Source organism: Labrus mixtus, chromosome 4, assembly GCF_963584025.1.
Source record: "Labrus mixtus chromosome 4, fLabMix1.1, whole genome shotgun sequence".
NCBI lineage: Eukaryota > Metazoa > Chordata > Actinopteri > Labriformes > Labridae > Labrus > Labrus mixtus.
This window is the reverse complement of record NC_083615.1, coordinates 2716801-2740908: the sequence shown is the minus strand read 5'-3', so window position 1 is coordinate 2740908 and position 24108 is coordinate 2716801. Positions and strand designations below refer to the sequence as shown.

Sequence of the window (24108 nt, the reverse complement as noted above, 5' to 3'; positions counted from 1 at the left end):
AGTTCCCTCAGCTCCACATTTCCATAAGCAAATGTCAGACAACATTAGGACTCCCAGTTCACCACCCCTTTGCTCCCTGTAAACACACCTCTCCACCCAATGCCTCAAGTTTCAAGTTGTAAAATATTGTTTCATCATTGCACAAACAAGATCTGTGTGGGCTTCATTAATCTTTATTTTGCACAGTTTGAACTCTTATCTTCAATCACATCACACACTCTTCGCTTGTTGTTCACAAAGGGTATGGGCGTAGAGAGTGACCAGGAGATTGTGCAGATGATCGGCACAGAGGAGCATGTAATGTCCAGCTTTGCCCCGAGCCTGGAGGAGTGTCAGAAGGCCCAGATCTTCACACAGACTCAGGTACCTCCGTGGTTCACATGTGAAAATGACTGGAAAAGTTTGCAGATTTTTACAGATTGAGGCGATCTACCTCAGCCTTTAAATTTTCTATAAATGTTTCAGAATAACAAAGAAAATGTGAATGTAGGCATTGAAATATCACCTACTTGATTAATGCACATTTGAAGAATCTACATAAAGGTTGAAAACAAAACTGATCATCAGAATAAACAATAATACAAAAAAAATTGTGGATACATACTTATTAAAGGCTTTATATGTGATTCTTCACACTTAAATGTAGAAATCAAGTATATCCTCTGAAAATAACTCTATGCTAATGCTAGCGATCTTTATTATGCTCGTATCTTCACACTGCATGTAAATTTACCTGAAATGAGCGTGATCTAGAAACACAGTTAAGCAGTGAGTACAGTATGTTATTCTTCTTTTCTCTAGTCCCTCAATTAAACAACTTTTATACACGAGGGGAGGAGTCAGCCGGCCGTCCGGGCGATGTAAACAAACTGAAGATAGGACTCTGAAAACATCACAGACAGTGGGACTCGGGTGTTACACCCATTGTAGACAGTCATGACTCACAGAGTTATTTTCAGAGGATATACTTGATTTATATTTAAGTGTGAAAAATCACATATAAAGATTTTAACCTGTTCAAATGTCCTCACAGAGCTTTGATCTGCCCACTCTATCACTTTTAAGTTGCATGGTGTTTTTGTTCTGAAACACAAACATGCGTCTGCCTGTTGACTCTGACAGAGGTTTTCTTTTTTTTTTGTCTCTCTGTCATCAGATGACTTCAGGTTTTGTCTCACCAGCCTGTTAAGTAATGCTTTTCATGTGTTATTCAGGAGGCCCCGCCCATTTTCTTTGACATCTACAGATGAATGCAATCGGCCAATTTGTTTTTCATAAAGATTATGTTGTTAGAGGCACTGCTGATGCATTGATGAGGCCACATTTGCTCCCTAGCAACCGGTCGCCACAGCTCTCATGTTTCTCTGTCTGCCGGCCTCCACGACGTCTTTTCATGGTATTCATTGGGTCATTGTATTGTGTACAATGAGGTCTAAATCTATATAATTAAAGGCAGATAAGCCTTTAGAAACGTTGTTATCAGATTATGATAAGTAATCTGCATTAACCAAATTTAACTGTCATCTTTATTTCTATTGATATATAAACTCATTGGATTTAAAGACACAAGATTTGATCAAATACATTTTTTTTTCCTATCTCTGAATTGGACAGTTTATGTTTGTCTTCACAGTTGCCATTTAAAGGATGATGTTCATAATTTTTTTTTATACATCATGTTGGACAGGGTGGGTGGTCTTCAGCCTCATTAACCTTTGACCTCTCCTATAGTTGGCTAGAGGGCTCCGGATGAAAACGGCCTCAGGTTTATGTGTGTGTGAAATTAAACTACTGAACCTCATCACCTTTTTAAATATCAAACAACAAGGTTGTCTGTTGTATCCAGAGCTGCCAGTATCAGAAGTGTGACGAGATTGGTGTAAAGACTCTGAACATCTGTCTCTGTTGTAGATTGTCTGCTCTTATAATGGTGTGTTATAAATGAGGCTAACATACTTGACTTATCTCCTCATTGTCTCGTACTTTTCAATATCCTCATAAAAGTTCCGACATTATCAGATATCACATGTTTCAACTTTCTTTGTTTCTAATTTCCCTCAACTACTAACTGTGTCTTATTTGAGACTACATTTTGGATCCGGTAAAGTATTCTTATTAATGCAGACGATGCATCAAGTCAATCAGGCTGTGGTTCTGTTTAAACTTTATTTTACCCATTTTGTAATCTTTGTGAAGTTCTTACTGCCAAAGGTTTTAATCAGGTGTTACATGTTGCCTTTTTACATTTGAAGAAAACACAAGACACTTCTGTATTCCTGACCTCTACTTTTTTTCTGCTGCTCTGTGTTTCAGGCTCTGAGGTACCTGGGGAATAAAGTGCGCAGGCAGCGCATGTGGGGAGGCCCCAAGAAGACCAAGATGGAGGAGGCCAGAGAACTTTTGGCGTCTTTGATCCTCACACACGTGCCTGTATGTTAGCAGAGTCCCTCTGCACCTTTAAGAAAAAGCTAAAGACCCAGCTCTTTCATGAATACCTACTAACTTAATGATGATGGTCTCCATATTATTGATGATGATGATGGTAATGACGATGGTTTTTGTTTGATAACGACGACTTATAAGATGGTTTCTATACTGATTAGAGCTCTCAAGAACTGCCCTCAATGTTGTGCTTTGCCTCTGGTCACTTCCTGTCAGCACCTGTGTGTCCAATCAGACTCAAAGCTGATCGTTTGCTCTTACTGACATTGTTCCCTTTTTTCTAGATCCTTGCTTGTGTTGTTCTTACTCTCTGATGTACGTCGCTTTGGATAAAAGCGTCTGCTAAGTGAATTGTAGAGCAGAATGACAGGAATCATGGGTAATATTTGCTACACAGCACAAGGTCACGGTCTTTACATTTTCGCATTTCTTTATGTAGGTGAAAGAGTTTAATTTCCGAGCAAAGTGCATTTACCTGGCTGTGATGGTACGGAGGGTGATCCTGGCTCAAGGGGACAACAAGGTGGACGACAGAGATTATTATGGCAACAAACGTCTTGAGTTGGCCGGACAGGTAAGCTCTCTGCTCCCTACACCTTGTTCACATTACTGATGGAAAAACATCATCGTTGTTCCTACTGTGCCAAACACATGTGGGTCCAGATGTTGTTGTTCATTTGTTAGCTGATCAACAGGAGTTTGTAAATACCTGTAAATTCAGCTCCTGCATTAAAATAAAAATTAAAAAATTCTGTCAGCTAAAAGGGGTTCACTGCATTGTCTTTACTCTGAAACAAAAACATGTTTTTAATAACACATGTTTAGAAAAGTACAAACAAGGCTCGCAAGCTTTCATTGCCAGCTGATCACAGCGCTGAGCCAAAGGACTGTGGCTGCTCCACTCTTGATCTCTCACCTGCATCTTTGTTCCTGCCTCCCTCTTTTAATAAGACTCTCATTATTTTCCCCCAGCTTTGTTTTTTCCCTGTTTTGTTTTCACCCCAGCCCCCCCACCCCCCCCTGTATTTCAGCCTGGCTTTGTCAGGAGAGAGATATGAGAGGTGGCACCAAAATCCAGAGGCTGTGAAAGCATGGGGGATTTTTCTGCACTGTGACAATACAACTGCTGCCTTGACTGGAGCGATTGAGCTAATCCTCAGGCCCAGCTCTGATAATGTAATTACTGCTGTCTTAAGGCCTTTAATTTCCCCCCTCCAACCTGCTCTGTATAAGGAGCAGGAGACAGGAGGAGGAGGGGGGGGGGCACAGAGCCTTCTTTCAAAAGGGGGCTTACACACTAACAACGCCAGCAATCTCCTCACTCTCCAATTATGGTTCCCTGACATTCAACTAATTGGCCTGGCTGCGCAGCGGAAGCTTAATTTCTTTATTAATTTCAAGCAGCGCCGCCTGTTTGTTTTGATGTATGCTAATGCACAGGGTGGGTGAGGGGTGGGGTGTTGTGGGAAGAGGGTGCCTCCTGTATGCCTGGTGCAAGAGGACAGGGACCCGGGATGGAGGCCAGGTCAGGCTTTATCAGCGAGCAACCACACCCTGTTATTAAACCTGACTTTTCAACACAGCTTAGCGCAGACTAAAGACAGTCGGGTGTCGGGACACCTAAGAGTTATACACAGGGATTAAAGTTCAAGAACAGAGTAGGCTTCTTATTCAACCGTCCTATTTAGTATCAAAACAAGGTCCCCATTTGTCATGATCTAATCTACTTTAGTATCTTGTCATACGTTCACTTCTTCAGAGTTTGCTAAAGAACACCTGCTGTGGCTGTTAATGTATATAGGCATACGTACATATATGCGCTTGACTGTACCGTAGGTCACATTTGTTAAAAAGAAGAAAGATCTGTCAGCCTAGATCTTGAGCTTTCAAAAAAAGAAAACCGTGTCAGGTTTTTTTTCCTTGGACAGAAAACACCTATTCAAATTGATCATTTGCTACTTGTTTTATACGTTGAGAATTTTCAGTCAAAAGTGTTTTTTTTTGCTTTAATCCCTGTATACACTGTACTCCATATCTGAAATGACTGTTGTCATGCAACCGCCTGATGTCCTTCTTTCTGTCCCTTCCAGCTCCTGTCTCTGCTGTTTGAAGATCTGTTTAAAAAGTTCAACTCTGAACTGAAGAAAATCGCTGACCAGATCATCCCGAAGCAGAGAGCGGCTCAGTTTGATGTCGTGAAGCACATGCGGCAGGATCAGATCACCAACGGCATGGTCAACGCCATATCCACGGTAAGTGAGCAAAAGCCTCTTTCACACATGAACTCTTGTCAGGGTTCCCACTCATCCTGGAAAACCTGGAAAACAGTGGACTAATTTTCCAGCGCTGGAAAACACCTGCAAAATGAGCGAAAAAGTAAAATGTCCTGGAAAATTATTCCAACACTCTCCTACAGGGTTGGACATTTTCACCGCCACACGTTAATAAAAGTATCTATTTGTTACATTAATCCACAACGCAGATTGAATGGAAGTCTGTAGATAATTTAATGGCTCCGCCTCCTCCTCGTGTCAAAAGTGGATATTTATTTACAATTTAGTTGAGAGGATGGAGCGAAAAGATCCTTCACAAAAAGAGAAAAAAAACACCATGAGAGTAAAAACAACTATCAGGTAGACTTGAGTTTTCTCCTCAGTTTGGGGTCAGCACATTAACAGTAGTTAGTTAACGTTATTGATGACGTGCTAGCTTGCTCTGATCCTCTCTCTCTAGTCGTTTTTTCTTGCTAACCTAGCTGCTGTCTCACTTCCAGGACTGTGTTCTGCTATGACTTTGTGCCTGACAAAAGTGAGAGTGAAATAAAACTATTTCACACGTTTGATAAATGCCGATTGGCTATATTTAAAAATTGCAGATTGGAAACGATAACCGCGTCACATGTGGAAAAAATGTGTTCATATGCACAATGAATGATGTTTGAGTCAAACACGGGCCGAAAACTGGCTAACGGTCCTTTTACTTGGCTAGCATTGTCTCTTCAAATGCAATACTGCGTTAAGGGTAAAAAATGGACCATACCTTTTTGTAGCGGTAGCTCACAGTGGGTGTGATTTACTTTGGTAAAGACACTTAATATTGGCGTGGCACGATCATGGACTGTCATACCAGCTCCATCACCGCTGAAAATGTCCTGGAAAAGTCCTGGAAAATGATCTCTGGAAAAGAGTGGGAACCCTGCTTGTGTAGGGGTGACTTAAAACCGCCTTCTGTCTCTGGTCAAAACAAATACAGACCATTCAGAACCTGAATCTAAACTTAAAAGGAGGACATAAAGGCGGCTGCGTTGTTATCTGATGATGAAGTGAGGACATGATTTCATTCAGTAGATATCTTACATATTGCTCTTTTAGAAACCGAAGGACTCAGTCAGTTTTAGTCAGTTTTTTCTTTCATTTATTTATAAATGAAAATCCATTGGCGAGCCGGTTAAAGAATCATTTTCTTTCCATAGGGGAACTGGTCCCTGAAGAGATTCAAGATGGACCGTCAGGGTGTCACCCAGGTCCTCTCTCGTCTCTCCTACATCTCGGCTCTCGGCATGATGACCAGGATCTCCTCCCAATTTGAGAAGACCAGGAAGGTCAGCGGTCCGCGCTCCCTTCAGCCGTCACAGTGGGGCATGCTGTGTCCGTCTGACACTCCTGAGGGAGAGGTGAGTGAGTTGCGACAGTGAGCAAGTTTTTACTAACAACATCAGAGTAGTTGCCTTTTTTTTTTTTTTTTTTTTTACATCTTTGTCTATCTTGTGCTGTTCTACAAAATAACTGACTCAACAGTTATTAATTCAGGTCGTCTATCATGCTAAATTGCAGGTGTGTTTTTTTGTTGTGTTTAATTTACTAATTGTGTAAATGTTACCAAATGTTATGTGATAAGTGCATTTATTTAAAGATGAAAAGAGGACTTTATATGTGATTTTTTGATCCAGCAGATGTCGCCCTTGAGCACCAGCATGAAACCAAAACAACTTGCGCTGCATTGTTGTGTTAGCATGCTAATGCTAGCGATCTTTATTATGCTCGTATCTTCACACTGCATGTAAATTTACCTGAAATGAGCGTGATCTAGAAACACAGTTAAGCAGTGAGTGCAGTATGTTATTCTTCTTTTCTCTAGTCCCTCAATTAAACAACTTTTATACACGAGGGGAGGAGTCAGCTGGCCGTCCGGGCGATGTAAACAAAGTGAAGATAGGACTCTGAAAACTCTGAAAACATCACAGACAGTGGGACTCGGGTGTTACACCCACTGTAGACAGTCATGACTCACAGAGTTATTTTCAGAGGATATACTTTATTTCTACATTTAAGTGTGAAAAATCACATAGAAAGACTTTAAAAACTTTTTCACTCATGACATTTAGGCAAATGATTTTGTTTGTGTGATATATTTAAAAGGTTTATTTTACATCGAGAAAAGGACACAGCTCTTACAGAAAGATATTAAGGTGTACTTAGACTGAAGTTTGAGTTTGTTGTCTTTTCTTAGAAGTCATTAAACTTCACAGTTGAAAACTGAATAAGTTTTTACCCCTTTGAATGATTATTAAACAGGACAACAGGGAGGTGGGATTGTCACGGTCAAATGAACCACGTGTCCTGGCCGTTTGAACATGTCAGTAGTTTAGATGTTACTGTTGATTTCTTGGGTTTCTCTTTCATGTGTTGCACTCTTATTTTCTGATTGGTTTCTGTTTGAAGGCCTGTGGTCTGGTAAAGAACTTGGCTCTGATGACCCACATCACCACCGACATGGAGGACGGTCCGATCATCAAGCTGGCCTTCAACCTCGGGGTAGAAGACGTCAACCTACTGTGTGGAGAGGAGCTCTCGTACCCCAGCGTCTTCCTCGTTTTCCTCAATGGTGAAAGCTCCCGTCAGCAGTAGAGTCACATAAATAAACACGGAGCGTTGCCACTGTATACTGTCACTTTAGATCACATGAAAAGAAAGTCTAATCCTCCCTGTTCTTAAAGCATTGCTTATGAACATGAAGGGGAATTATTCTGTTAAGTTTACAGAAGGCAATTTAGTATTTTGAAGGGAGACTGATAAGTTGTTAATTTCATGGCAGCAGTAGGTATTTTCTTCAGTCAGAACTCAGCCCTTTAATTACTGTATATGTTTGTCTTGCCACTGATAACTGTCAAATTATATTAGCTGCCATACCGTTTAATTAGTTGGTAGCAGCAGGTGTCAAAGCCCTTCAGAGTGTGTTCACTGCACGTGTGCCCTCACACAGAGGCAGAGCACAGTGTCTCCTCTGTTCTCCGCTCGTTGGTCTGTCAGACTCGATATGAACAAACCCCCTGCAGGCGGTGTGAGCTCTGCTGTTACCAGCTGACGCGGTTCAGAGTACATGACTGTGAACGCAGACCGTTTCCCCTATTTCTCTCTGTTTAACGTTTGTTGATCAGAATTGGGGTTTTTTTTAACGCATCTGAACTCGAGTAGAGTCGGCTCCCTGGTCCTGGAGATAAGTAGACAACCAAAAAAAATTAATCTGCAGAGTTTTTTTTAATTGTTCACTTTTGTTTTCATGTAAGAAATACAGCATTTACTCTTATTCGTTCACTCTTGAATATCTCTGGTAACAGAACAGTATGAACTCTTGAAACACTCATTAATAGATCACTGGAAAACAGTGACAACAATCTTCTTTTTACCCCTGATAAGAAACCCAATGTTTTCCTAAAATGTCCTTCAAATTAGATAAATCGTTCAAAAGACAGTTATCCACTTGCGGGTTGCAGACTTTTTTTTAAATTTTTTTTACATTGTTAGGTTATCGCTGTGGTGTTTCTGTATTAAGTTAAAGATAAATATAAAGATAAACTTTAAATTTCTTTTTTACAACAGCTCAAAAACAGTAGTATAATTAGTAAAAAAATAGCAAAAAGTTAAAAAACAAACATATTTACATTAATTAAATAAAGCAAGAAATTACAATAGAGATAAAAATAATGCTAGGCATATACTATAAACACTTTCACTTGTGGAGAGACAGAGGACAGTTCAGGTGGTAGTACTGTTGAACAGCCTGACTGCAGATGGTATGAACGACCTGCGGTAGCGCTCTGTCTTGCTTAAGTCTACTTTTGTATATTTTCTCCATATTTTATCTCCTTCTGTCCGTATTATTTGAACAGGTAACATTCTCGGTGTGATTCGGGATCATCATAAGCTAGTCGGCACTTTCAGACTGATGCGCAGGGCGGGTTTCATCAACGAGTTTGTGTCCATCTCGACCAACTTGACCGACCGCTGCGTCTACATCTCTTCTGATGGAGGACGTCTCTGCAGGTTGGGAAGCTTTAACGTCAAGATGCGCGTCAAAGGACACAGTCATTAGAAAACAGTAGAACAGTCATTTACAAACTGCTCTTTTTTATGATACATAACCAAGTTCACATTAAAGGCGACTCTTTTGACTGTTAGTTTGGTCTTTGCTGTGGTTCTCCTCCAGGCCGTACATCATTGTGAAGAAAGGACAGCCGATGGTGAAGAACAAACACATTGAAGATCTGTCACAGGGCTACAGGTGAGAGTCTTTATGTTTATGTTTCTTTCCATACAGTTTTCTTTTAAATTCTGAATCCCATTTATATTTTCCTTCAGAACCTTTGAGGACTTTCTGCATGAGGGCCTGGTGGAGTACCTGGATGTTAACGAGGAGAATGATTGTCAGATCGCTCTTTATGAACACGTGATTTGCAAGTGAGTGACCTGTGACTCACCTGAGGTTTTATAGAATTTCCTCTTACTTGGTTATGTCATTCAACACTCTGGTTCCACTGCCTCTTTTACAAGTATTTTGATTTTCTGCAGAGACACAACACACTTGGAGATCGAGCCCTTCACACTGTTAGGAGTGTGTGCTGGCCTCATTCCCTACCCCCACCACAACCAGTCCCCCAGGAACACATACCAGTGCGCTATGGGCAAGCAGGCAATGGGTAAGAATCAGCAGAGCCGATGGCTTCAGTCAGCAGACGGGTCATTGAACTGTGGAGATTTCAAATCCTTTCTCAAACTTCCTCCACACAGCTGCAGTGTAAACGTCTGTGCATGCAAACAGACAGTAATCTAATCTTCCTTCATCACTCTTTTTTAAGCCTTTTTAAATCTGCTGGTTCAGAGTTTTACAGTTTTATTTGCATAAGTTGAAATCATACAAAAGCACATTAGAATAACAAACACTGTAGATACAAGCAGCCTGCTGGCTAGTCTCCCCCCCCCCAAAAAAAAAAAAAACCCTGCTCCTGTTCTACTTCTTGTCAGAATACATTTGTATGTGTGATTGAGTGTTTTTCTTATGTGTGTGTCAGCGCATGGACATCAAACATGGGGTGCTTGCGTAGGTTCTCCATTGTGCTGTGTGTGTGTGGAGGCCCTTTCCCTGCCAGTCACCCAGAGTGTCATTAGCAATTCATTGTGTCTGCTCTGGCTGTGCTCAGGGGGGTCAGTGTGCTCAGCTGCAAAAAGACCACAGAGTGTGCACCCGCAACTCCTTGGTAACCAAAACTTCCCCAAACAGGCCCTGCTAACATTTGTAAGAGCCCCCACCCCACCACTTTACCTCCGTCCGTCCTTTCCTCTCTCCCCCCCCCCTCCACTATTACAAAAACACAGACTGGAACTATATTTGGCCCAATATCCTCTGCCTTGTCTGTTTTGTGTGGCCAGCTCTATACATGTGCAAATCTGGTTGTGTGGCTCGGGCCTATTATCACACACTCTGTGCTTGTGAAGTTATAGCATCTGACAAATGTCAAGGTTTCCAGGGTGGCTTTATGCCATAACTTGTCCTGCCCTGAGGTCCAGCCCTAACCCACCCAGCCTGCATGGAATAAAAGAACTATAATCCGCTACTACCTGATCTAAAGACACTTGTATGATTGAATATGATACATACAAATACACAGTAACGACATATGTACATAGCCACGGATTTGCACAGCTCTGGACAACCCTCTATATTGTTATTGCACATTTACCACTGTCATCACTGTTTCTGCAAACTTACACCTCTTACCTCCAGCAAGTATTTTTACATTCAGTTGATAAGCCTGAATAAATGTTGTATTTATTTTTAATTTTTTTAAACCAGTAAGAATGTTAAGTTAAATTCTTGATGTATAAATCTCTTCTTATTCTTTTTTTTATATTCTAAGTGCTTATGTATCTATTCTTATATTGTTTTATTTTCTTTGATAACATGCTGTAACACCACAATTTCCCAGTTTGGGATCAATAAAGTCATTCTATTCTATTCTAAGTTCCATATGAAAGAATAAGTTATCTTAAACACTGCAGAAACTACTTGTCTCTTCTCTGCAGGTACTATTGGCTACAACCAGAGGAATCGTATCGACACTCTGATGTACCTGCTGGCTTATCCTCAGAAGCCCATGGTCAAAACGAAAACTATCGAGATGATTGATTTTGAGAAGCTTCCCGCCGGTCAAAATGCCACCGTGGCCGTGATGAGCTACAGCGGCTACGACATTGAGGATGCTTTAGTCCTCAATAAAGCCTCTCTCGACAGAGGTAAGAGCACATTACCAGTCACTCTGGAGTTTAGCACATGGAGTAAAAACGTTCAATTTGATTTTCATTCAAAGTATGTAGAAGATATTTAAAAGGCCTTATTTGTATGTTTCCTTGTAGGATTTGGCCGCTGCCTAGTTTATAAAAATGCCAAGTGCACGCTGAGACGTTACACCAACCAAACCTTTGACAAGGTAATGGGGCCCATGTTGGACGCTGCTACACGAAAGCCCATCTGGAGGCACAGCATTCTGGATGCTGACGGCATCTGCTCCCCTGGTGAGTACCGACAACACTGGATTTACTTTATTTTTGTTATTGTGTCACGTAGAAATAGGAAGAAGAAGAAAAAACAGGCTCACAACTCACAACTGTTAAGAAAAGAAACCAGAAACCAAAGTAGCAACATAGATTGCAACAAAGAGAATCGGTCAACAAAACAAACACCCAGAGGACATCTTGTCTGAGAAAGCTTTGTCAGCACTTCAGGACTGTTTCGGTTACTATGTTAAGTCTGTCTCACTCTGCAGGATCATCCGATTCTTCCTTCCCGATAATCTCAGGGTCTCTCCCGACTCGAGGCTGCTCGGACCCGATTCTCTGTTCAGATTATCTTGTAGTGTGAGCGGTACAAAGATCCAATCTTAACGTCCCCGATCTGCCCGGCGATCATCGGGGGACGCCCCGATTTATTTCAAACATGTTTGATATTTAGAATTTAAAATCTGGATGATTACGTCATGAAAGGGTCCGGCAGAAGTTGTGTGTGACTACAATATAATCACGAGAGACAAGGGAGGACTGTAGTCATGGCGACCAGCGGCAGGACGCTGAACCCGGCTTTTTTTTCTTTTCTTTTTTTACTTTTCTGTACAGATCATCAGTGCAGCACTTTTCTGAAACTTGTCTCCATATATCTACAATTATATCCTACAACAACTTCCACTTCCTTCTCTTTCACCAACCGTCGTCCTTTGTTTTTTTCAAATGAAACTTTATTAACAATTGTCAACGCTCCATCCCGATTTCACTCGTACAGTGTGAGCTCTCCGGCCGTGCCCGACAATCGGGTCGTACAGTGTGAGCACGTCAATCTCAAGGTCTGGTCGGGCGTCGTAAACGATTCAGTCGTACAGTGTGAGCTGACATGCCACCCCGACTTTTATACAATCGGGGACAAATCGCACAGTGTGAGCCAGGCTTTAGAGCTCTCTGAAGAACTAGACATCAAGCGCCACACCTCATCAGTGTTATCCTACATCAACTTCTGCATTGAAAATGTCACCACAAAAGAGCAGCTCAAACTATTCCCCAACCAAAAACCATGGTTCAACAACAGCGTGCTGCGCAAAGCTCGGGATGCAGCACTCAGATCAGGGGATAAGGAAGCATACGGGAGAGCAAAAGCAGACTTTAACAGGGGCATCAAAGCTGCTTAACAACAATACAAGCAGCAGATTAAGGACAACTTCAGGAATGACAACCCCTGCTTTATGTGGCAAGACATCAGGACCATCGCTTACTTCAAACAAAGCTAGAGCACAACCTTCCCCCACTGATACCTCACTCCCAGACCAGCTCAACTCTTTATTTGCACCGCTTTGAGGACACCTCCAGCCTACGACCAGACACACTCATTACACCCTCAGAGAAAAGACCCGTACACTCACTCTGCAGCCCTTCCAGGTTAAGCAGGCCCTCCTCATTATAGACTGCAAAAAGGCTTCCGGGACGGATGGGGGTCCCAGGAGGGGCGCTGAAGGCATGTGTCAAGCAGCTCACTGAAGTCTTTTCAATCAGCCACTACAACAGGCCACAGTCCTCTTGTAACCATAATCCCAGTACCCAAGACAACAGTAGTCTCAATCTTGAATGACTACCGTCCGGTTAATGTGACCCCAGTAATCATAAAATGCATAGAGACTGGTACTGACCCACGTCTGGTTTCAACCAACACCAGTTCACGTACAGGACCAACAGATCAGCAAAAGATCGCCATATCCCTTTCATTACACACAGCCATCATCCACCTGGAAGATCTAAACATCTTCATCAGAATGCTTTTCATCAGAACCCTTCTGTCTGTGGATCGAGGACTTCCTCACAAACGGACCTCAGCATTTCAGGCTGGAAAACAACATCTCCTCATCACCGGTGTACCCCAAAGCTGCATCCTTGGTCCTCTCCTCTTCTCCCTGTGTACTCAGCATCCCCCACCTACTGCCTCAACTGTACGAGTGAAATCAGGACGGAGCGTTGACAATTGTTAATAAAGTTTCATTTGAAAAAAAACAAAGGACGACGGTTGGTGAAAGAGAAGGAAGTGGAAGTTGTTGTAGGATATAGAAAAGTTGATACAATCGTAGATATATGGAGACAAGTTTCAGAAAAGTGCTGCACTGATGATCTGTACAGAAAAGTTAAAAAAACGCCGGGTTGCGTCCTGCCGCTGGTCGCCATGACTACAGTCCTCCCTTGTCTCTCGTGATTATATTGTAGTCACACACAACTTCTGCCGGACCCTTTCATGACGTAATCGTCAAGATTTTAAATTCTAAATATCAAACATGTTTGAAATAAATCGGGGCGTCCCCCAACGATCGCCGGGCAGATCGGGGACGTTAAGATTGGATCTTTGTACCGCTCACACTACAAGATAATCTGAACAGAGAATCGGGTCCGAGCAGCCTCGAGTCGGGAGAGACCCTGAGATTGTCGGGAAGGAAGAATCGGAGCTCAGATCGGCCCCGATGATCCTGCAGTGTGAGCCAGGCTTTTATTGATCATCTTAAAGTGTAATAAGTCTTCATTCACCTGTCCTTTCTATGTGCAACAACTGTTACTTATCTATCCAATAATAAATGATCTGTTACTTAATGTGCAGTAATCCTTAACTCATTTATCTACTGTACAATAACTGCTTATTTATTTAGTCACTTAACTGCTGATTGACTTTTTCTGTGAAACAATTTCTCGCGTATACACTAACTGATGCTGCTAGGCTTGGCCACTTCATTTCAACAAACACATTTAAAAAAGGAAACAAGTACTTAGTATTAAAATTAATCCACCGCTTCTTTCTTTTGTCATTAATGCACTTTTAAAAAAAAAATCTTTACTGTCTATCACATAGTGACAAGAGTTTTAAATCACTTTCAACACCTGTAGTTCTTGAACGTAACATCATTCATTTGTTACAGGTGTTTTTAACTCATCATTATGAGGACAAGACAGATGAAAATGTGACTCTTAACTTCTCCTCATTGACACGATTTGTCCTCAATCTTCTTAAATCTGAAATGTATGTTTTGAACTGTGCAGACTAAGACAAAGTTACCCTGCATGCAGTTACTCTTTCCCACTTCCCTTCTCTCTAAAAGTGATCAGCTGTATCATTAAATATACAAACTATGACTTTGAAGTGTAACTCAGGTGTTCAGGGTCCCATGACATGTTATGGATACGTCATGTGATGTGAGTGATTGCTGGTGAAACATGTTAGAGATGCTGGGATGGAAATAATCACTCCATTTTTAAAACTGAAGACTTTCAACATGACTCAACAAAAAAAGTTTTGGTTATTATGAGAGACGGGAAAAAAAAGGCTAAACAGAATTCAATTTTAGCTGTGAAAATATATCACGATTGTCAATCTGTTTTCAGAAAGTGACACATTTGTTTGATAAATGACTCATCCTGAAAAAGAAAGATAATAATAACTTTATTTATAGAGCACCTTTTAAAAACACAGGTTTACAAAGTGCTTTGACAAACAGCAAAAACAAGAACAAACTAAACCAAACACAGAAGAACATAAACAACAGCAAGAACATAACAAATACTAAATACTCAAAATAATTAAATACAATTCAACAGAAAAGAACCCAAAGTGCACGATACCCAACAGACATATATAACCCGACCATCACAAGAACCATCACAAGAATCATCATAAGAACCCAGGCAACACAAGAACCATCATAAGAACCATCATAAGAACCATCATAAGAACCCAACAACATGAGCTGAGACCAAGAGGAACCAAAGATTTAAGATGTATTTGGAGTCACTTTATGGACACGGTGATAAACTGTGTGATGTGTCTTGTGTTTGGTCCAGGTGAGAAAGTTGAGAATAAGCAGGTGTTGGTGAACAAATCCATGCCAACTGTCACCCAGACACCACTGGAGGGCAGTACCCAGCCAGGCCAGCCGCAGTACAGAGACGTGCCCGTCAGGTGAGTTGATTTCAGCTCCTCGCACCACACACAAACACCTCAGTGTGTACAGGTAACACCTCTCTTATGTACAGGTACAACATTAAATATCAACAATAAACATAATAAGAAAAGACTAATATTTACATGACTAAATATGAAACAGTGCAAAAGATGCTGAAGTAACATGATAATAAGTAAAATGCAGTTATGTGACAGATGAGTCAATTAAGATGTCAATTACAGTATTTACATAAATAAGTGTGCGTGTATTGATCATTTAAATTAAATAATATACATATATGTATATTCACAGTGACGGAGTCATTTCACCGCGACAGGTCTGACACTGTGACTGTTTAGTGTTCATCAGAGGGTCTCAGGACTTCTAGAAATGGTTAACCCACCTTTCATTTTTTTTGAAAGTCTTGCCTGCTGTCCTTGTTTCTTTCTGCAGCTATAAGGGCTCAACAGACTCGTACATCGAGAAGGTGATGATATCCTCCAACGCTGAAGATGCTTTCCTCATCAAGATCCTCCTGAGGCAGACCAGGAGACCCGAGATCGGAGACAAATTCAGCAGTCGGCACGGACAGAAAGGTGCTCTAAGCTCTGCACTTTGACACAGTGAAATGCTGCAAAAATCTTCTTCTGAAACTTCTACAGGTGCACAACACTGAGGATCCTTCTGATATGCATCCAGCCCTCAAGCCCCAAATTACCTCAAAAAAAAAAAAAATATAACATTTCTAAGATTTTTTTTTTTCTTTGGCCTTCTCAGTGCCTGAGCATTTGTTGAGTCAAGTTCCAGTGGCTGTTGTTCTGTCACTGCCCCCCTGTCCTCATCGTTCAAGAGCTCTTTTCAATTAATTGGCTCATTGTCCGGTGCCAGACTATGCAAATTTATTACACCCCAGCAGTATTCTGCTGCTACTTGGGGTAAAAGTGTTTACAACCTCCATTGTTTTGCAGCACCTCCCCTATAGAGGGCCGGTATGATGTTTTAATCAAAAAGCTAACTGGCGCCATGCATAATTTACTCTCCTCATTAACGCCGTGGCCACTGGGCGGTCAGCTCGGGACGGAACAATGTCTTCTGTCTCAGATAGTGACGGAGAGAGAGAGAGGGGTCGCCGCGGGGTTAGCTGAAGGAGATCTTTAATGGCTAGTCCCAGATAAGCAACTGGTGGGACAGATAGTTTTTTTACCTGGATCCCTTCAGATATAAGGGATGCATGTGGAAGCTATTTTTTTGTCTCCTTTAGGGATCTTTTTTTCTATGGGAAAACACACATTTTCATTTTGACACAAAAATAAAGTTGTAAATTGTAAACTTTTTTTTTTATTATTATTCAATTAGAAAGTGAAGCAATAGATCTCCCAGCTCCTCATGACTAGTCTCATAAGTTTTGGTCCAGCAGAGCAGAATAAGTTAATTATTTACCAGTCTCACACACACACACACACACACACACACACACACACTTTCTCTCACAGCTGTGTAGGTGGGGGAGGAGGTAAAGGGGTAGTCAGTAGTAGAGGCCCATTGTGCAAACCGCCAGCGTGGAGCTGTTTGAGCTGTGATGGAGGGCTCTGGACCCTTGCTGTTGTCTTGCCTTTCTCTGCTGATTTCATGCCTCTTTTATCATTCACTTTCACACAAAACAAACAACAGCGAGGATGTCTGCTATGGGAACTAGTGTCTCTCTCTCTCTCTCTCTCTCTCTCTCTCTCTGATTATTTCTGTCGGCTTGTCCTTCATTTCTTGTTTCCACCCTCTCTCTTTCATCCCACTTCTATCCTGATATTTAAGGATTTCTTTTTTTTTTTTTACTGCCTTTTCTTTCTATTGATTTTCCCCCTTTTTTTTATGTTTCCACTGGCCCCCGGTTGTTCTTGCCCCCTTTTCTCCTCTCTTTTACACCTTCTTCCTGCTTGTTGGATGACTTTCCAGTTAATTGCTGCACTTGTTCCCAGTCAACATCCTGTTGGGCATCAGCATTCTGTGCTGTGTGGCTGACCAGTCGGCTAATAGCACATTTTTCCCCACGTGCAACGGATTATTCAACTTCTCCTCTTGCGGTTGATCCTCTCCACTTCCTCTGAGTTGAAATAAAAAGTCATGGATGTGTAATCCCAGTCTCACTGTCAAGCTAAGCTACCTTTCTCCACTTCCTGCCCTCCTTCTCTTCTCTTCTCCCCTCCTTCTCTTTTTTTTCATTTGCAAATGGGCCGACAATTTGTTTACCCTGTGCAAGGAAGAGTGCTTCGTCCCCTCTGCAAACATTTGCACTCACACTTAAACTCCTGGCTACCAGGGTGCTTGTCTCCCACGTCATTTAAAAGACAAGGCTGTCGGTCCACATGAGTATGGAAATGTCACGGACAGCTCAGCCAGAGAAACGGCAATAAGCATAAAACGTCTGAATGTTTAAGTTTCATGGGAAAAGCTCATCTGACTTTTTAGGGTTAAAGTGATGGTAAGGCTGCTGCTACTAATAAATATCATCCTTACTACAACTTCTTGATTTATTTTAAGAAAAATAATTTAACATTACATTTTGAATGGTAATAATTGGGAATCATATGTTATCCTCTCATATAAGATGCTGAAAGCAGACTTAAACAATCTATTGAATATTCAGCATTATTTCCATTTCTGTGGCTTTTTACTGATTACCAAACACTCCTGCAACGTACTTGTTTTGCTTTATTTGCAATGTGGGTCAAACTGCTGTGTGCTCAGGTGTGCATTGAATTCAATATGTTTCTTTTTCTCTCTCTCATTCTGTGTGTGCGTGTGTGTGTGTGTGTGTGTGTGTCAGGTGTTTGTGGTCTTATCGTTCCTCAGGAGGACATGCCGTTCTGTGACTCTGGTATCTGTCCAGATATCATCATGAACCCTCACGGATATCCCTCCAGAATGACGGTACTACATGAATCTGCAAAGAAAACGATCTGGGTTTAAACTGCAGAAGAATCCTGCACAGAGTATTTAATCAATATATCATTCAAATGTTTTGTCTTTCTTTGTCAGAAAAAGAAAAGGGGTGCAGGTTTAGTCCAGTTTTTTTGAGTTTTTATATGCAGAGGCTGAAGTCTTTGTAGCAGATTCCCCATATTTGGTTTTCAACCCTCTGCCCTTTGCTGTGTGTCATCCTCACTCTTTCACCATATGCCTGTCTCTCCTAAACTGTCCTATCAAGGCAAAATTTAAAATAAAATCTAGAAAATGGCCCCAAAAAAAGAGCAAAAAGCTGACAACACTTCCCCTGATCCCCAGTGACTTTGTGTTAAACAGTCCAAAATAAAAAGATACTCACTTAATATTGGTTGTTGAAAAAGAAAAACAACAAACCAAACTATCTTTGCAGCTGAAGGCTGATAATTTTTCTTTAAAAGATAATTTAATAAAAACATATTTAATCTTTAGTTGACAAATTAGTTCAACTCTCATATTCTGTGTAGGATTAGTTCTGTTGATGAAATTCACTTCTGTTTTCTTGTGTTTTTTTTTGTTTGTTATTATTTTGAAGTTTTAAAGATTTATCAGCGAGTTCATTGTTAACCAACTCTGTCTCTCCTCAAAATGTTTTGTGTCGCTCTCCTGAAACAAAATCCTCATTATCCGCGCTCCTCTCTGGGTTATCATTGGCTTCCAGAGCACACGTCTATTGACGCCGCTAAGCAGCAATCTAAACTGTTCACAAACAGATATTTGTTGCTGCGGAGACGGCCGCTTGTAGCAGCGTGTGGAAGTTTTATCAAACGTGCACAGTACATCTGAAGTTGAAGGATTGGCGCTGAATGAGAATGACATGAAACTTGGCTCTGGTTCTGCCCTCTTTTTTGTCCCGTGCACTGTAAAAATCTTCAACGATCTTTTACTGCTGAAGTTGTCGGCGTGTTTACTCTGTGGTCGTCATGGAAAAGACTCAGAAATGTTTGGCTTGGGAGGATGTTTCTGTGGCCTGAGAGTAGGTGTTTTCCTTTCATGTGGTGGGGTCAGGGGTCCTCTGGATGTGACCTCTGTGGAATTGTTGAAATCAGTCATCCTAAAACTGTTGGTCCGACCCTTAGGGGGGACGTGTGTATTCTAATCCCCCCCAAAACACCAACATTTGGTGCCAGGAGAGAGTGTAGGTTATCAAACATGTACTGTATGTTGTGGACCATTGTTGATGTGTCTGAGCTACAAAGTGTGTGTATGTGTGTCGTTCTGTCAGGTGGGTAAGCTGATAGAGCTGCTGGCCGGGAAGGCGGGGGTCCTGGATGGACGCTTTCACTACGGCACAGCCTTCGGAGGCAGCAAGGTGAAGGATGTGTGTGAAGATCTCATCCGTTATGGATACAACTATCAGGGCAAAGATTACGTCACCTCAGGAATCACAGGGTAAAAACAAGAATGCATGTTTTCTCTCACTCAACACAACTTCTGCTGCAAAGCGTACCATTCATACTCTGCAGACTTCATATTTATTCTTTGAAATGATTTCTTTCTTGTCACTAATAAACCTACATGTGTAAGCTCATTACAGGAAATCAAATACAAAGTATCGAACCCTTTTCTCAGTGTTGTCATGATTTTAATGTTATGCAGCTGCACTGACAACTCTACAGACGTATCTGATTCTTTAGGAGTCAGCTGCTGAAGAGAAACCTCTTTAAAGGCTTTATATGTGATTTTTTTGATCCAGCAGATGTCGCTCTTGAGCACCAGCATGAAACCAAAACAACTTGCGCTGCATTGTTGTGTTAGCATGCTAATGCTAGCGATCTTTATTCTGCTCGTATCTTCACACTGCATGTAAATTTACCTGAAATGAGCGTGATCTAGAAACACAGTTAAGCAGTGAGTACAGTATGTTATTCTTCTTTTCTCTAGTCCCTCAATTAAACAACTTTTATACACGAGGGGAGGAGTCAGCCGGCCGTCCGGGCGATGTAAACAAACTGAAGATAGGACTCTGAAAACTCAGTCATGACTCACAGAGTTATTTTCAGAGGAGAGACTTGATTTCTATTTTATTTAAGTGTGAAAAATCACATATAAAGACTTTAAACAAGAAATACATCATTATCTTTCTCACAATGTTTACATTTGCTCCAGACTTAAACACATATTTCAGGACTCCACCACGGACTGTTTCAAACATGGATGGAGTCACATTGGTTTCTGATCCAATGAATGCTGTAGGCATATTGTAAATGCTAATTCTAACTTATCTTCTGGCTAATTACTAGATTCCAGTAAAGATGTGAGGAGTGGTGCTGAATGAATGTCTTGGTTGCTAATCTAGCTCATCTAGTTTGTCATTCAGTTAGGTCACACTCCTTCTATGGAGGCTGAGGTCCTCCAGGCGGGCTCCCAATTCCTTACTGTATCAACGGTCCTATCAAATAAAGGCAAAAAGCCCTAAAATAATTGTTTTAATAAAAGTCTGCGATAAGATTGTTTGAGCCATGGCTAGCTGTGTTTTATTTTTATTTTTATTTTTTATAAAAGCCAGTAAGAGCAGCATCTTGGCAGCCAACTGTTAAAGATAGTATTTCTGAGCTTTCCATCGCACCTGAATGCACCGTTTTTATCGGATGCTTTTTTTGTTCTAATGTGTTTTTAATGCTGCCCTCAAAAACTCAACAATACAATAGATAACTGTAAGGAAGCCATCCCACATGAGTACAGAGCAGAAACCAGAAAATGTTTGGTGTTGTGACACATTCTTGATGAGGTAAAGATCTATGTGGAGGCTTTAATGTTTTCTTCTGCTGTATCATCATCAGAGAACCTCTGGAGGCTTACATCTACTTTGGACCGGTGTATTATCAGAAACTGAAGCACATGGTCTTGGACAAAATGCACGCCAGAGCCCGAGGGCCCAGAGCTGTTCTCACCAGGTAACATCAGTTTTGTAGTTTCTAAAGAAATGGCTCATTAAAAAAACTGCTTTGCTCTCCGATAACCTCAAAGCATGTTATTGTTTCTTCTGATGTTTTCTGCACTGATTCTTTACCAGTGACATTTTTCTGTAATTTTCTGAATGTGTCTGTCCGGCTATCAGGCAGCCTACTGAGGGACGCTCTAGAGATGGAGGTCTGCGTCTGGGCGAGATGGAGCGCGACTGTCTGATCGGCTACGGAGCGAGCATGTTACTGCTGGAGCGCCTCATGATCTCTAGCGACGCCTTTGAGGTGGACGTGTGCGGACAGTGCGGCCTGCTGGGATACTCTGGGTGGTAAGTGGAACACTGGTTTTTAGAAGCTGAATATGTTTCTGTGAAAGTTTCACTAAATAGTTCATTCTTATTAGACTAACACAAAGAACACAGTGCCACCATTTTTTTTTTTTTCTTTTTATTTAACCAGGTTGGTCCCATTGAGATTAAAAACCTCTTTTTCAAGGGAGACCTGGCCAAGACAGGCAGCAGCAAAAACACAAAGTTACAGACAGAAATACAAAGAGAGACAAAGTACAATTTACAAAACACAACATTTTGGATTAATATAGAAAAACCATCTATGAGTCATATCAGGGAATCAGTCGTTCAAACAGCCGAGCTAAAACATCGACATCCTATAGAATCTGCTTCCATGTTTTTCATTTTAGATTTAAAAACATTTAAGGACACCAGGTCCTTGAGCTTTAAGTCATTCTGCGACAGATTCCAGGCTGAGGGTGCAGAGTACCCAAAAGACCTTTTCCTCAATTTCTGTCCCAGCGTTTGGTGACAGAGAGCATAAAGAGGTCCTGAGAACTCAAAGAATACTGTCCGGTACTTCTCTGCATGATAAAAACACATAGATAGAGAGGAAGCAGATAGATATAAAGATGTATCAGTGTGTGAGTCTACGGGTCGCCAAAGCGGGCCATCCAACCCGAGAGTACGACTGAGTCAGAGCTCTACAGTTTGTAATGAACCTCGAGGATGCATGGTAGGTAGTATCAACCATATGGAGACACTGAGCAGAGGCGTGCATGTACAAAAGATCACCAGTTGCTATTAATATCTTTCAATATCATGTTTATCATCAGGTGTGATTTCTTAGTTTTTAATCAAGATGACTGAGCTGCCAGACGCACAGAGACACAGCGGTGGCTTCACATATTTTGCCTTCCCGTAACTCAGCACATCGTTATCACCTGCACGTATTTGTGTAAATAATTAAAGTGTGGACATTAAGTCGGGGCATCTCTATCAAGATCATTTGACCTATATATCCTCATAATTAGTCAAAGAGCAGACGGAGTTTCACACTAAAAAAAATGTGGCCAACAATCAAACGTTGTTTTTTTTTCATTGATGAAACCTTTGATTAATTGGGTTTTTGGCGCTGTAGGAGTCAGAAAGGTTATTTGCATTGTCTAAACTTCTGGTTTTTCGCGGCGATCCAGCACTGGAAACCCTCTGATCTGCCCGCTCGTTTGTCTGCATTTTTGATTCACGAGCTGCTTTGCATCGACCGTTTATGGTTAAATGAGGGCGTGTAGAGGGCGGAACATGGGGCTCATCTACGTGCGCACATTTACCAGGTGGATCGTGATTTATAAAGGGAACATTGCGTGCAGGTGTGCGTACTAACGTTTTTATAATTATTATATTATATATGTATTATTCTAATTATTTTGTGCGCACACCATTTCTGTGTTTTTAGGCGCATGAACACTTTCAGTATGGATTCTAGGCACTGTTTTAGAAATGTAGTTCTTTAAAGCCTTTTTCCCCCCGATTGTATAAAAGTCGGGGTGTCATGTCAGCTCACACTGTACGACTGAATCGTTCACGACGCCCGACCAGATCTTGAGATTGACGTGCTCACACTGTACGACCCGATTGTCGGGCACGGCCGGAGAGCTCACACTGTACGAGTGAAGTCGGGACGGAGCGTTGACAATTGTTAATAAAGTTTTATTTGAAAAAAACAAAAGACGACGGTTGGTGAAAGAGAAGGAAGTGGAAGTTGTTGTAGGATATAGAAAAGTTGATACAATCGTAGATATATGGAGACAAGTTTCAGAAAAGTGCTGCACTGATGATCTGTACAGAAAAGTAAAAAAATAAATAAAACGCCGGGTTGCTTCCTGCTGCTGGTCGCCATGACTACAGTCCTCCCTTGTCTCTCGTGATTATATTGTAGTCACACACAACTTCTGCCGGACCCTTTCATGACGTAATCGTCAAGATTTTAAATTCTAAATATCAAACATGTTTGAAATAAATCGAGGCGTCCCCCGACGATCACCGGGCAGATCGGGGACGTTAAGATTGGATCTTTGTACCGCTCACACTACAAGATAATCTGAACAGAGAATCGGGTCCGAGCAGCCTCGAGTCGGGAGCGACCCTGAGATTGTCGGGAAGGAAGAATCGGAGCTCAAATCGGCCCGATGATCCTGCAGAGTGAGCCAGGCTTAAGACCTCTACAAACCTTTCTACATCATTATTCTTCTGGTCTGATCCTTTGTTTTTTTTCCTCTTCCAGGTGTCACTACTGTAAGTCTTCCTGCCACGTTTCCACGCTGCGTATTCCATACGCCTGCAAGCTGCTGTTCCAGGAGCTGCAGTCCATGAACATCATCCCCCGACTCAAACTGTCACGCTACAACGAGTGAAAAAGACAGGGACACAAACACAGACCGTGTGAGTGAAAAGGTTTTCTAAGAAGTCTCAGACGGAACAACATGTCGAGATATCAGAGCTGAAGGCTTTCAAAAAGTGCTTTGAAACATTTTGATGTTCAAACCATGTACATTTTTGTTGTTGTTACTTTCTCAACATTATGATCTTTGTATGTGTATAAAATAAACACAGATGTATGATTTCATTTTCAGCTGCTGTGTGGTACTCTGATTACTTTTCATACATTTTCATATCTAATACA

The 24108-nt window shown here is 41.4% G+C and overlaps 1 protein-coding gene across 1 annotated transcript in view; it reads left to right on the top strand.

Moving 5' to 3' along the window:
- The window catches only part of polr3b (polymerase (RNA) III (DNA directed) polypeptide B), a 29904-nt gene extending 5847 nt beyond the window's left edge, over nt 1-24057 (top strand). The window contains exons 10-28 of the mRNA XM_061035145.1: nt 241-363; nt 2314-2430; nt 2882-3016; nt 4533-4694; nt 5915-6115; nt 7164-7326; nt 8612-8765; nt 8929-9003; nt 9081-9179; nt 9291-9418; nt 10803-11012; nt 11133-11291; nt 15132-15249; nt 15686-15828; nt 18054-18157; nt 19455-19621; nt 21013-21126; nt 21291-21464; nt 23710-24057. Of these exons, the coding sequence (XP_060891128.1) occupies nt 241-363; nt 2314-2430; nt 2882-3016; nt 4533-4694; nt 5915-6115; nt 7164-7326; nt 8612-8765; nt 8929-9003; nt 9081-9179; nt 9291-9418; nt 10803-11012; nt 11133-11291; nt 15132-15249; nt 15686-15828; nt 18054-18157; nt 19455-19621; nt 21013-21126; nt 21291-21464; nt 23710-23839 (2676 nt within the window). The 3' untranslated portion in view covers nt 23840-24057. The remainder of the gene's footprint in view (nt 1-240; nt 364-2313; nt 2431-2881; nt 3017-4532; nt 4695-5914; nt 6116-7163; nt 7327-8611; nt 8766-8928; nt 9004-9080; nt 9180-9290; nt 9419-10802; nt 11013-11132; nt 11292-15131; nt 15250-15685; nt 15829-18053; nt 18158-19454; nt 19622-21012; nt 21127-21290; nt 21465-23709) is intronic.
- Nucleotides 24058-24108: the final 51 nt, after the last annotated feature.